The sequence below is a fragment of the Watersipora subatra genome, chromosome 2 (assembly GCF_963576615.1).
Source record: "Watersipora subatra chromosome 2, tzWatSuba1.1, whole genome shotgun sequence".
Taxonomy (NCBI): Eukaryota; Metazoa; Bryozoa; class Gymnolaemata; order Cheilostomatida; family Watersiporidae; genus Watersipora; species Watersipora subatra.
Window position 1 is genome coordinate 19,447,162 of NC_088709.1, and position 15,439 is coordinate 19,462,600.

General features: G+C 36.1%; 1 protein-coding gene across 1 annotated transcript in view; it reads left to right on the forward strand.

Annotated features, from left to right (window-relative positions):
- Positions 1-14,756, forward strand: part of LOC137387345 (uncharacterized) — a 31,600-nt gene extending 16,844 nt beyond the window's left edge. Inside the window, exons 4-10 of the mRNA XM_068073736.1 lie at positions 362-479; positions 5,627-5,815; positions 7,593-7,751; positions 8,829-8,998; positions 9,736-9,853; positions 11,939-12,125; positions 14,349-14,756. Of these exons, the coding sequence (XP_067929837.1) occupies positions 362-479; positions 5,627-5,815; positions 7,593-7,751; positions 8,829-8,998; positions 9,736-9,853; positions 11,939-12,125; position 14,349 (942 nt within the window). The 3' untranslated portion in view covers positions 14,350-14,756. The remainder of the gene's footprint in view (positions 1-361; positions 480-5,626; positions 5,816-7,592; positions 7,752-8,828; positions 8,999-9,735; positions 9,854-11,938; positions 12,126-14,348) is intronic.
- Positions 14,757-15,439: the final 683 nt, after the last annotated feature.

Below are 15,439 nucleotides of genomic sequence, written 5' to 3' on the forward strand. Positions count from 1 at the left end.
CATTTGTTTCTTGGACTATCAATGAACATAGCTATTTAATTTCGCGTTTTCGCTCGTTCGTTATGATGGTTTAGTTTCAAGCATGAAATTTTCGCGAGAGGATGACTCCCTGAAAACACAAAAGTTAGATGAGGCGAATACATAAGTGTCCTAGGGTAATGACTATGTTTACGATTAATCCACTGCATTCTAAGTATCTTGTGTGGCTTAATGAGTTAGCTTGCTGTTTCCTGAACTAGCAGTTCTGAGTTTTAATTCAGTGAGATGCAAATTTTTTAATCGCTATGTCTGGATTGGATATACACCGATATACTACAGACTTTTAGATTTGTATAGATAGTTGTATTTTTTTCTGATTTAGTGGTACACTGACATTACTACTGCTGGACAGCTTGAGCAGGCAGGATCTGCGTATGCCTATTCTTCGACGATTCGATCTGGTGGCCACCTCATCCTTTTACAGGAGCAAGATGATTTTGGTAAGGAAGTGTCTCTGCTGGTTCTTATTGTTACCATTGTTATACGACAGTCTATGGTTGACAGTCGTGATGTTGCTTTGTATTTATGCTTTAACTTATATATATATACATGTATATATATATATATATACTAGCTGCATTACCCGTCTACAGGAGCAGATTCATGGGCAGCATAAGGTTTATTGAGAGTTGTCTTTCACACGGTAAAACAACTCCAAATATGCAGTCACATCTCCTCTCTCCCTCTTTCCCCTTTCTCCCTCTCTCCGTCTCTCCCCTCTCTCTCCCTCTCTCCCCTCTCTCTCCCTCTCTCCCCTCTCCCTCCCTCTTTCTCTCTCTCCCCCCTCTCCTCCTCGCTCTCCCTCTTTCCCCTCTCTCCGTCTCTCCCCTCTCTCTCCCTCTCTCCCCTCTCTCTCCCTCCCTCTTTCTCTCTCTCTCCCCCCCCCTCTCCCCCCCTCCCCCCCTCGCTCTCCCTCTCCCTCTTTCTCTCCTTCGCTCCCTCTCTCTCTCTTTCCCCTCTCTCCGTCTCTCCCTCTCTCCCTCCCTCTTCTCCCTCTTTCTCTCCCTCTCTCTCTCCTTCGCTCCCTCTCTCCCTCTTTCCCCTCTTTCCCCTCTCTCCGTCTCTCCCTCTCTCCCTTCCTCTTCTCCCTCTTTCTCTCCCTCTCTCTCTCCCCCCCCCTCTCCTCCTCGCTCTCCCTCTCTCTCTCTCCTTCTCTCCCTCTTTCCCCTCTCCCCCTCTCTTGGTCTCTCCCCTCTCTCCCTCCCTCTTCCCCCTCTCCCCCCTCTTTCCCTCCCTCTTTCTCTCCCTCTCTCTCTCCCCCCCTCTTCCTCGCTCTCCCTCTCTCTCCCCTTCTCTCTCTCTCCTCCTTTCCCTCTCCCCCCTCTCCCTCTCCCCCCTCTCCCTCTCTCCCTCCTCTCCTCCTCGCTCTCCCTCTCTCTTTCTCTCTCTCTCTCCCTTAGTTCAACGCAACACATGCGGATAGACAACATTTTTGGTTTTTCGGTCGGGCGTATGAAGAAACAGTTTTCGGCGTGTGCCTACTTTTGAGCAGGCGGCGTATAGCTGGTCATGGCTGATGCAGGGTGACAGTAAGTCGATAGCAGCTGCTCTCTTTCTTTTCACAATAGCGTATCGCAACCCTCGGAGTACTCGTGAAAGTTCTGTAATGGTAAGTTACAGTAGGCCTACTCGTAGCTGGAAAAAAATTAGTAACTCGGCTGCTGAAGGAAATGAACATGACCCACTATCACGAACAGCGGCAAATCCAACATTATTAAGTAGTGGAGATGTGGCAATTCATAGACAATACAACATCGTATAAGAAACACTTACCTTTTTGATGTGGAAATTTAGTAGGTGAGAAATGCGTTTTTCCAGTGGCTCCAAGAAACAAACGTTTACGTGACCTTCTCGGTACACGTTGGCAGTAAATATTAATTGCATGTAAATAACTACTCGTTAATTTATTTTATTTAATGAATAGTACATTTGTATAGCTGTATAGACACCTTTGTATAGGCCGCAGAACTCAGGAAAGGTTCTTTTTAATACGGCAGAAAATTTGCCGTTTAAAAAGCGTGCTAACCGGGGATTTCGGTTAATGCGCTCGAGCGGTGAAAGAAAAACAACAGAATCGCCACACCTTTATATAAGCCGCTTGGCTCAAATCGTCAGAGAAAAGTAGCGGCGAATAGTCCATATTACGAAATTACGATATTACGAAATTACGATATTTAGTATTCATATTAGTTCGGTTAGCTTCGTTCGACCGAATAGAAAAAGAAAGACCGCTTTATAATTTATTTACCGTTACTACACATATTAATTAAGTTTGCTTCGTACGATCGAATCGAAAAAAAAGACGGCCATATAATTTATTTATACTGCTCATATTTGGGAGTTATCGGTGACTCAATATATCGAGAAGACAACTCATACTATTAGCATATCAATATTTATCGTCCATCCCTACGATGAATAGCAGGTTACGTATTATAATAGAGGCGTGTACTAACCGGAGATTCCCGTTAATGCGCCCTAGCGGTGAACAAAACCACAGAATAGACTAGAGATGCCCCGATTCTAACTTCACCAGCCGATTCAGATACCGATCCGATATACCGATTCTTATAAAAAAATAATCCGATTCAGATACCGATTCAGATCTTTTGTGTTGCATAGATAATCATTAATTTTATTATGCAAATATAAACTTAATGCAGAGAAAATATAAATATTGATGCATTTATTTGTTTGTATTTATGGAAAAAGATATACATGTATATTAAATTCACATACTGACATACCGTGCATCTAGTAACAAAACAGTCCATGTTTCTTGTAATCTGCTATTAATAATGGTAATTACTGTTAGCGGCACATCTTTCTCTGTGATAATGAAGTCTGTCTTCTACTGCTGAACGAACTGATGCACCGGTACAAGTTTAGAGCAAATAAACGTATATCTAAATTACCGTTAGTGATTCAATTATCTCAGTGAGACGTCCTTATCTTCCATCACTAGCGATGTAGCCAGTCGTACTGAAGAAGGATTCACTTGCAACAGATGATGGAGGACAGGCTAAATACCGATAAGCCACTCAGGTTATTTTATGCGATGCAAACTTGCGATGTAAATAACTTTATGCATTGACTGCTCAAATTCCTTTCGTAATGCTAGTACATAGAAATGTTACACCGCACGCACGCATTCTTGTTTCCATCATAGGTCTCTTGTTCGTGATTGGCTGCAATAAATCATATCGCTGTAATTGGGAAATACTGCACTTGTTGATTACGTCCTGTCTAAAGCCAAAAGATTCCTCGGCTGTATTGACGTTTATCAGGCTATAGACATGAAATAGATTGTGTGACAGGCTTGGAATTCATTAGGTGAAAGTAAGGAACTTGCAGCTGATGATTTTTGATTAGTGCAGCAGGCTAAAATACGGTTTTCCGCTAAATAGTTGATCTGCAAAAAGTATCTGAAGTTTCCGATTTTTAAGAAAATATCGGCCGATACCGATTCAGATACTTAACACCCATATCGGCACCGATACCGATTCCGATATTGAAATCGGGGCAACTCTAGAATAGACACGCCCTTATATAAAAGTAGCGGCTAATAGTCCGAAAAGTACGGTACTCTATAAAGCGGATAGACAGATAGACAGACAACGATTGCCGTTTATATAGTAGATATATATATATATATATATATATATATATATATATATATATATATATATATATATATATATATATATATATATATATATATATATATATATATATATATATACTATATATATACTATATATATATATATACTATACATATATAAGTTAAATATATATATATACTATATATATATAAGTTAAATATATATATATATACTATATATATATAAGTTAAATATATATATACTATATATAAGTTAAATATAGAATAATTTAAAAGAAGATAAAAATTTTGACTATTATATTTACACTACTAATAGTTTCGTGTTAAAAACACTCATCAGGTGACATTCATTTATGCGCAGAAGCTTATATATACGTAGGAACATACAAGCTAGGCAGTGATCTTATAATGAGGCATGCAAGCACTGTAAATTCCCAAATTGATGGCAGTAGTAAAAGTGCAAAGGCTAAGCAATAAAATTGTAAACAATAAATGGGATGAGAAAAGCTAATCTATTAACTGTTTATTAGCAAAAATTTACTTGAGTGTCTACACCCAGATACCATTTCAGATTTCTTATTCAGTGTCGCCATATGTGGCTTGTACATAATGTAGAATTTTTTCCACATACATAGTTCGCACTTCTTGGCACGGTTATTGTAAGCTGCTGATCTGTGGATAATATTCCATTTGATGGTATGCATGATGTTTTTCTCTTTGAGGGACCATACATGTTCGCTTAGCCTGGTTGCTGATCTTTTGCTGGTATTGATGAAGGAAGACTTGTGGTTGGCGTACCTCTTCTTAAACGTATTTTCGGTTAATCCGATGTAGGTCTCTTTATTGTTATTTGTGCTTACTGTAGCTTGATATATAATTTGCTCAGTAAGGCATTGACCATTTAATGGACACTCGGTAGGTTGTCTGCAATTACAGCCTGGGTTTATATTGTTCCCGGTCTTAGTTGGTGGTATTTTCTTATTATTGCAGTTGTTAATGATACCTTTAACGCTTTTCATGCAACTATAACTAATCTTCACAGTGTTTCTGTTAAAGATTTTGTGTAAGTTGCTCATTGGAGGAAAGTATGTTGCTATTAGTTTGAGAAATTGTCTCCCTATATTGGTTCTGACTTCTTTATTAAACGGAGGGTTATACCAAGTGATGTTATATATATATATATATATATACTATATAGTAGGCCTACCTTATTGGCAATAATTTCATTTCAGCAATAGAAGTGTTTTTCAAATTAGGCCTTACAACCATAGCAAAACAACAAAAGAAGGACAACAGTTAGCCACTAAAATTGAATAAATAGTTTGACAAATAGTGTTTAAAATACATTTCTCTGATAAGAGAACGAATATTAGATGGAAGATTGCTAAAGCAGCTGGCAATGATAATTTCAAAATAATTGCTAGATGTTGTATGCAACTTGTTTATATCACGTAAGTTGAAGTGAGTTGAGAACCTGCAACTGTCATGTAAAAAATGAGAACACAAACCATGAAAAATCTTGAAACCTTTAATTGAAGTAAAAATAAACATTTACCATAGGCAGAGTAAGAAGGCGCAAAGATTCGTTGGAATAATATATGCAGGAATATGATGTAGATTTACAATTAGTTGAAATGCTCTTTTTTGTAACAAAAATAAATCCTTTGTGACATATCTTGGAGCTAGATTATAATAAATCTGGATACAATAAATAGTATGGCAAAATATTAAATTACAGCTAAGTTTCGGAAATGTCAAGAAAGTTCTTTTTCTTAATCGTGTGAACATAATGTTTAACTCTCCTCCTTAGCATCACAATATTAATGTAATGGAGTCACCGTTCCGCCATAGTTTTATAGCAACAATTACAGGGCTTCTCAGTGTCATGAATAGGTAACTCTCATATTGTCATTGCAGCTTCAATTCCTTGATAGGCTGCTTAAACTGATGTGTTATATTCAAGGGGGAAGACTAGATCTTGATCAAACTCTTCCGGGACAGCTGACAGAGTTCAATATGTGGAACTATCAAATGTCATTATGGGAGCTCAACAGGTTGTCTTGTGGAGGGGTGGGCAACGTTGTGGAATGGAGCGGATTAAAGGAACAAGGAACTTCTCTAAAAACTACTGCGCAATTTCCAAAATGTCAAGGTGGGAGAGTTGTTTTCTCAGAAGAAAAAACTGCCAACGTGGTTGTACATGTTAGTGCAACCACTCATGCTTAAAACAATGTCTGATGACAATGATAAATGTTCTTTGGAGGTGAACAAAACTTTATTTAATAAAAAATTTGACTCATTTTACAACGGATGTTAATTATATCTTAGCTTAAATTAGACAACTAATTATATCACGTACAGTGGACCCCTGAGTTACGGAGTCTCTGCCTTACTGTTTTTTCGCCCTACAAAATAGAATACGAAGTTTTTTTGAGCCCTCATTACAGCATTTTTTCCATCATATGGCGTCAACAAAATTCTCCTCAAAATTCAAACTTTAACAGCATCACTCGATTTTATTTGTCGAATTAGTTTGGAAAAAGTTTTAAAAAGGTCGGCGAAATGTTATAGTGAAAGGGTAGCAAAAAGTGCCAAGCCGAACGCAGACAGAAAATGTAAAAAATAAACAAAAATTAAAATTAGATTTAGTAAAGTATTAAAGCTTTAAGTGTGTATTTAGTAAGTTAAATCATCTCGTTAAATTGAAAGTTTATGTTACTCGGCATCACAAAAGTCTACTACATCAAACACATTGCTGTCAGTCTCTCACACCCCTGTTAGCCACTAGGTCTGTCTTAAAAGTAAGAACTCCATATAATACTGTACATAGTAATGTTACATTTTGTTGCAGATCCTAGCTACTAAATAAGTAACTATAATAACTAAGATTTTTAGTAACTATAGTTACCTATTAACTAGTAAGATAGTTACTAGTTACTATACTATAGAGTAGTATAGTCACTATAGTTACTATATTATTTTATTACTAATTTGTAAAATATACAAATTAGTACGTATATAAAATTGTGATATGTTTACCGTGGGGATGGAGGGTTTGCATTAGATAATGACTGTTATAATAGGTTCCTATGCCCTCTATCCTCTATAAAACATTTTTGCCTTGAGCTGGTAACACCAGAAGGAATTAATGTTGCGGGGGTCCACTGTATATATCGGATAAATGTTGCGGGAGTCCACTGTATATCGGATAAATGTTGCGAGGGTCCACTGTATATATCGGATAAATGTTGTGGGATCCACTGTATATATCGGATAAAATGTTGTATGAAACTAGAAGCAGTGTCCGCAGACAGCTAGAATAGAACCTACAAGCAAATTATCAATGAGTTTACATGCTTAAAATAGATTTGGAGTTGCCCGCTGTCAAAGAATTCGCAGCCGACCATTTCAACGATTCAGAGTGGTAATATATAGATCTTTCCAAGATTTTCGATGCATCTCTAAAAAAAACTTGCTAAAGTAGACTCACTTTTGCGTCGCGTGACTTTTCAACTCATGTTTAGTTCATTACCAGATCTAAAAAGTAATTATTCTGTCACCCTCATACGAGCAACCCATCCTTGACATGTAAATATTAATGTAGAGGCAAAACGTTAAGTAGAAACAGTAGAGAGTAGAAAAGAACGTTTTTGTAGCAGAGACCCTCGTGGTTGTGCGCTGAAATTTCTTACCTCCCCTGAGGAGAGCTTAGCTGGGTATTGATTTGAATCCATCAGCAGTGAGCATTTCTATGATGTCGAATAATACCGTCACAGCAAATGTCTTTGCACAAATATAACGAAGTGAAATAGCATCGAATGAGTTCCAATTTATCATTTCTATGATTTGAAGAAGAGGCAACTCCAAACCCATTCAAAGCATTGATGCTCACTGTCTATTTTAAAACTAAACCTAAAATTTCCTTGTAGGTAGAATACTACCGGTCTACCACCAAGCCAGGACAATCAGCAATTACATGTATCAGACAAACTTTCCCCCACTCTCTGAGATGACCGTCTGCTTTTGGTTCAATGGACAAGCAGGAGATGACAGAAACGGAGATTTTCTAATAAGTGTTGCTAGGACAGGTAATGAAAAAAAATCCATTGGAACAGGTTTCAGTTAACTTCAGAACACTGAACCAGCTGTACTGTTTTTTTATTATAATCAGAGCCGTGTTTGTCTATCCGTCTAATTGGAGCAATGGTTCATGATTAGGAAAAAAGATTGGGTCATGAGGGATTCAAACTTTCTAACAACTACGCCACTCAACTGCTCACCTGCAGCTGTACTTAGAATAATTGTATGTATTGTTATTACACCTGATGATCTCTCACAGCACACTGAACTGCCAGCTATACTAACTTTTATAGTTTTCTTTCAAGAAGGTCGTAAAGATTTTACATAAAATAATGTAACGATGTCTGTTATAAATAAGAAAGTATAAATTATCAAGGCTGAGGTATTTCAAGGCAAGTTAGTCGTATACCATTTGTATCACTCTGTCAAGCGATCACTCGCCTTATCAAAGATTTTGTTTATTTATTGGTTGTTCCTATAGTAAAAGATTAATAATGATTGTAAATTAAGATGATGTGTGAGTCATGATTTACGTAGGAGTTGCGTCCTTCTGTCTTTAGAAGTTAGGAAAAAGGACTGCTTTCATAAGGGTTTGAACTCACAACATTCACTTTGCTAGTCCAGCACTTTATCACTTGCACCAGTCAAATATCCTTTCATACTGTGGAATAATTGTGCGCTTAGTTATTACACCTGATGATCTCTCATGGTCTCCTAGACTCCAGTGGTACTAGTTATTTGGATATTTTATTTAAAAAACCTGTACATAGCCTTAGAGCCACTTTTATACCATCAATTGGTTGTGATAGGTAAAAGATACTTATCCTTTATTATATTTCATCAATTACCAGTTTAGGCCAAAATTTATAAAATGCAAAATGCGTTCCACAGTATGATGGATTAAATGGATTAGATCCATATCCAAAGCATGGCGACCATTAAATTAAAAATTAAAAATACATAAAAATTCACAAGGCCATCAAGTGGGTCAGGGTAGTGAATTACTGTAGCGGATCAACTTACCAATTTTCTATAGCTTGTCAAACCCATAAAACGTTTAGCCATTTATGATTTGTTCATTTTAGAACAACAGAATGAGCTAATTTTGGGATGGCAGTATACTGGCCAATTTTCCATCTACATTCGTAACGTGGCAACGGCTATGCCTTTAGTATCTCCAAATGATGACATGGATGCTCTGTGGGTTGGCTGGCATAAGCACTGCATAACATGGGTAGCTAGCACCAGGGTGATGGTAAGTCTTTTCAATGTTAACAGTAGATACTAGATGAGGCCGTTTAATAGAATTTCTCGTGTTAATTAGGAGTCTTCTGACAGTTTGAGGGGCGTTTAACTTTCTTGTTGGTTATTGACAAGTTTGATCAGGTGCTCGCTGATTCACAGCACACATCCATCTTCAAAGAGATTCTTTCGACGATTAAAATATGCAACAAAAAAGCTGTTTAAGACGGTGTATAGAGCCCCACATACTCTTGTTCTTTATCCCATTTATGATTTTAATTTAATTTTAATCTCTAAGGATTTTGTGAACCTTAAACTTGCATACTATTGCAATTATAAATAATAATATACTATTATAAATACTATTAAAATACTATATTATAAAATTATTATTAAAATACTAATATAAAATTATAAATTACTATTATGATAATAGTATTTATAATAATATTATTATAAATAATAATATACTATTATAAATACTATTAAAATACTATATTATAAAATTATTAAAATACTAATATAAAATTATAAATTACTATTATGATAATATTATTTATAATAATATTATTATAAATAATATTATTATAAATAATAATATACAAATCTCTCATCAAATATTAGAGCATCATTACAGTTACATGTTTCCTTATACCTTGAATATAATTTAAAGTATAATTTATTCAGTTTATTATTTTATTCATGATTACTCTGTTGTGCGACTCCTAAAGTTTTATTTTATTGTTTTAGTGGTACACTGACACTGATGTTAGCGGAAAACTAGAACTGGTTGCCAGCGCTTCACTTTCATCAGGCACGGTACGCTCTGGAGGACACCTTACGCTCTTGCAAGAGCAGGACTCTGTGGGTAATGACATTTTTCTCAACTCCAGGTACAGGCCTATACATGGGTGATGAGTGAATATTGCTCAGTGTTCTAGTGTTTTAACCACAAAATGAACTTACACAGAGTTTTGGTAAATTTTATCAGGAAGTATCAATATCTTTTTGTCACTTGCGATTGTTTTTTATGTTTAAGGTGATCTGACTGCTAGGATGTTTTATGGTTAGAATCTACCAAATTTGATCGCGGTTAAACTCTCCGAAAAAAAATTTGTGCAAAATCAGGTCACTAATTGATATTACCGCAATAATTTCTATCAGCTATTGTATTCGAGTTGTGGAGTTGCGGGTCTCTATTCTGTCAGTCCATTTGCAACTATTGACGTCATAATTGCATTTTTGCTTGATCTGAATGTCTTGACCGCAGTCAAGCTTTGTCAATGTTATTGTTGAAATATCATGGCTATCGAGTTGAGTCAAACATCGAGAAAAATCGCAAATGATAGAAAAATACCGATACTTTCTGATGAAAGTTACAAAAGTTTTGTTTGCTCATCCGAGTCCACAAACAGTAGCAGCTAAAGGTCTCTTTTTAAGAAACAAGCAGTTTATCACATAAAAGAGTTTTCTTCTCACACTAAAAATAGCATTCCGCTCCACTTTATTACTTTTGGGCTAGCCAAATAATACCTACTGAGTTTCAATAGAGCGATAGCGTAGTGAACCACCCTCATGCTCTGCACTGTCATCATGGAAACAGTTGTCACTCTCATTTTGACATGATTCAGTGTCGCTGTTTGAAAGCAGAACACCTGTGCGATGCGCCATCTTTGTGCCATGGAACGTTTTTAGTGATCAACGCCATGACTGTAAAATGTACGATCAATTTTCAAGAGAAAACTACCAGTACGTACTAAATTTTTCAGACCTGCAAACAGTTTCTCACGTGTTTGCAATGTGAGGCTGAACATGTTTAATAACTCTATCATCAAACCAGCTGTCCATGTCGTGCAAGACACTTAATCGAATGTAACTGTATTGGAAAGAGTGTAGGAAAGCTGAAAAACCCAAGAGGGTTATCAAGTTTTTATTGCTCAGTGCCTGTCGCTATAAACTGTTTCAGTGACTGTCATTATAAAGGAGCATGCAGATTGTTGTTATCCATATACAGGTACATTTATATTAACCTCAAAGCTTGTCATTGTTTGGTGTCTGTCTGTCTGTCTAGCCATATCGATTAAAACCTAGCAATAAAAAATCCATATCAGAGAAGATTTAATCTCAAAGGCCTCCCATTCACAAGGCAACAAACCAAGGCATTAAGCTAAGCGGAATGCAATGAATTCATCAGGTGACATGACTCATTATCTGGGTTAAAATGGGGATTCTGAGTTACGCGCAACGTCTCTAAAGCTTGCTCTCATGGTTTTTATTAGTAAGTTTAGCAATACATATAGTAGCTTAGTCAAATTAGTCAATGGCAACTACAGTACCTTCCACTGTTTATAAGCTGTTTTTAATACCCGTGCAAAGCCGGGTATTCCGCTAGTCTATCAATAAAATACATTTTAATGGCATAAGAGGTGAACATGTTTTACGTTTGAATTTTATGGGTTACCCAAATAGACAATGTGCATGAGCAATCGCTTGAATATAGAGTATGCTGTCTGCTTAGCTTTCTGTAAGCAAAGGTTGTACTTGCATTATTGCCCAAACAATGGCTCTGTGATACTAGCTGGACATGTCTGAGTCCAGTGGCAAGAGAACATCAACGACTGGCAACATGCCCAGTTGTAGAGAGCAATTTAATGTTGGATGTTATTCCTCTCATCACCTGTAGCTTTTTTTGGAACCGAACCCCAACCTGTTGTTTGCAGGTCACGGCTGCTGCCACGGCTGATATAGCTATAGCAGCAGAATATTAGTCTGAGTTCCAAGCTCTTTAGGTAGAACAGCCCTTCATTAGCTTGTCCATTAAGTTCAATGACTATCACAAATAGTCAGATGGACATAAATTGGTCTAGTTACGGAGATATCATTATTATGGTCTAGTTACAGAGATATCATTATTATGGTCTAGTTACGGAGATATCATTATTATGTATTTTAGGTGGCGGCTTTGATTTAGAACAGACAGTGCCTGGTCAGATGGCAGAGTTCAATATGTGGGACTATGCAATGGCACTCAGTCAACTAAATACTGATACATGCAGCAGCACAGGAAACGTTGTCTCGTGGGACACTTTACAATTTCAAGGGACCAAAAACATTACCTACGAGTACTTTACTTCTTGCTAGTAAGTACAGTAGCTCTCTCTACTACTGAAGTGGTTGGCTTAGCTTTGGCTTGAACGGAGGTTGTCTGCTCTCAAACTGCACTAGATGGAATTTAACAAAATTCCCTAAACTAACCTTTTTATCAACTGATACGCTAAGGAAAGCTTATCAGTCAATTATAAAAATGCACTTTAATAAACAAATTTGTACAAAGCAATTAGTACAATGAAAGGGCTGCCTAGAGTAAAAATTTTAACCATGATACGTATCAGCGCTTTTAGTACAGCCATCCTAAATGCTATAAATGTTACAAAGCTCTCAGACTATAATTTTGTTGCATTAGCATAATATATTTTTAAACAATTTTTTAATCAAAAGTCACCAAGTTGTCTATTTGTAATACTGATAATATATTATATTGTAACATAATATAATATTAAGCTGTAATATATGTAACCTTATAGCTTTTCGGACAGTTACCACCATTTTAATACCAAGCATATTTTGCTAGATTTGTTAATCTTAGACATGACATTACGTTACAAGTTGGGAAATAGAAATTTTATCTTAACAAAAGATTACAGCTTGTGTTGGATATAACCATAGAGTTATCTCCCCCTAGAGTGATCACAACATGAGCGTTTCCGGTGCCAACAAGGAGCGTTTAGGCCACGCCCCTTTTTTGTGCTAGCCAATCGTAGTGATTGACTAGATCAATAACATCAGCCATGAGAAGGGTTAAACAAGGACCATGAATTTGCACAGTTAAGATAGTAATTAATGCTCATATTAAAGAAATGATGATTATAGTTTACTACTCTAATATATGCTTATTATTTAAAGCAATTCCATACCTACGTGACTTGCAAAGGCACTGAATAGATAGTGTTAAGTGAGTTAATGCAATCAGTTACTCGTATATAAGATAGATAGTCATACTGAGGTTGTATTACATTAGTGTGATGGGAAGTTAATCAACTGCCATCAAATACAAATCAATTTTCTGTCCAAAGACTTTTTATTACCCGAGCAACGCCGGGTGGTACAGCTAGTACTATAATAAGAGCAGTGTCTGTTCATCCACTTGTAGAGCATTTAAACAAAAAAAGATTGCAACACTAAGATTGTTAGGAAAAAATATTACCCTACACTTGACTTGAACCCATAATACCAAATTCAAAACCATAACACCACTCTGTCGCCTAACTTCATCTAGAGATAATTCTCCATTTAATGATCACTCATGACGATCTCTCACAGTGCACAGGACTAGCGAGTATACTAGTTGTAATAAATATAGATGTATACATAACATAAATTAGTAATTTATATTATGTATACATAATATAAATTAATATACATAATATTAATTTATAATTTATATTAGCTCATTCTGAATATAAATTTTTCCTATAAAAAGAGTTGCGTCTATTCATCTGTCTGGAACCAACCATGGCTGAAGGTTGGGAAAAAGATGGTATTGCTCAGGATTCAAACTTGTGACTGCCCACCAGGTTGTCCAGCATTCTAACAACTTTGCTGATTAACTAACTAGGCTCTAGCATAATTTAGTAATTATCTCACATATAGTTACTCTCAGCATTTCAGAATAATTGTGCACCTACTTATTCTCCGTGCTTTATTGGCACACCTGACAATTTCTGATGACCCTCGAGACTGCCGGGCTACTAGTTAGTATAGTTTTTGTACCCTGAATTCTGGAGTTCATGAGTTGTCTTCGCAATAGAATTAAAATAGTAATACAGTTATTTATCGAGTTTTTATTTTGTATTTTTGTGTGAAAATAAAAACAAAAATTAATTTAAACCATCAAACTATGAAAAACTTTTTTGTCAAAGCGTGTTACAACAAAGATTTTCTGTGTGGTATCGTTTAGCATGTTATTATTATACATCTATGAATTCCTGGTACTAATCAGTGTTTCGTAATAAATTCATATGTATTATGAAAGCGTCAAGCAAAATACAGCTGCATCAGAATGATTGGGTGTTGCCAAGCAATACCAAAAGTTATTACCAAAGAATTAACTGTTACTTTGTGCTGAACCCAGTTAAGCTAATATAAATTAGGACAGTAAGTGACACATCCAGAGTTTATAGGTTACTATAAAACCTCTAATTGAACCAACGTTCAAATAGAGGTGGCATTCAATTAGAGGTTTTACTGTATATGCGTGACTAATCCGACTGACAGTCTATGCTGCTCTATTTTTTTCATTTTAGATAAAATAGGCACTTTCAATAAGCAAGTCCCAAGCCATGTCTTCAAAATATTTGAAGTTCTGCACTTCTGCTAGACCACACACCCATATGTTTAACAGGTCAACCAAGATAAGCTGCCCATATCCCTACCCATTGCCAGAATTGGCTGATGCTTACCATATATTGTTCGTAAGCATTTTTATTTTTATACGCCTGTCAGTTGACCTTTTGCTGATGAGAATCACATATGTGATTATACCTTTTCCATATGGAAGTTGGCACGAAGCCAAGCACGAAGTCAATGTAAATTACCTATTATTATCTGTTATGCTGATTATTGAACAATATAAAATACTGTCTCTGTATTATTAATATGCATCAGCAAAACCATCTTTCACTTCACTGCAATAAACCAAACTGTTGCTCATGCATTATGGCTCCTTTAGAGGTTTAGGTGAGGTGGTTATTGAAATGGATGCTCGGCAAATCTGCAACTTCCTGTTGAGTGCGTTGATATTACTTATATCACTCAAAAACACAGCGACGCTGCTATTACAGAATATTGTACTAGACTTTGTTATGCAGAGGATTGTCACTACCCTTGTGAACAAGTATGTCAGCATTCTGTGTGGACTGCCCTCGTGGTTCACTCCTTCCAATTTTTTATCCAAATTGCCAGTTCTTAGCTTAAACCCAACAGACAGCCTACCAATCAATTTATAAATGAAAAGAGTATTTCAACAGTGAAATCTCTTGATTTTTACATCAGGAATGATTTTTTGATCTTAGTTCAAAGCCACTACTCAGATACACGTACCCACAATATTAGTACACAATACTCTATTATGGTACTATAAGTATATTAATAAGTTTGTAATAGGAACACAAAAGGTATTGTGGAATCCCTATATGAAGCCTGTAGTAAACTTTTGCATCATTTATGCTCCAATAAGTATAAAGATAATCAATTGTGGTGTAATTCTGGTAATAATGAGAAAACCTAGTTTTTTACTGTGTGCATGAACGTATTTGTGCGTCTTCAAAGCGTCATAGCCTAAAAATTCAATTCAATGGCTTATATACAAACTTTTCGTAGATATAGCCAAACAGAG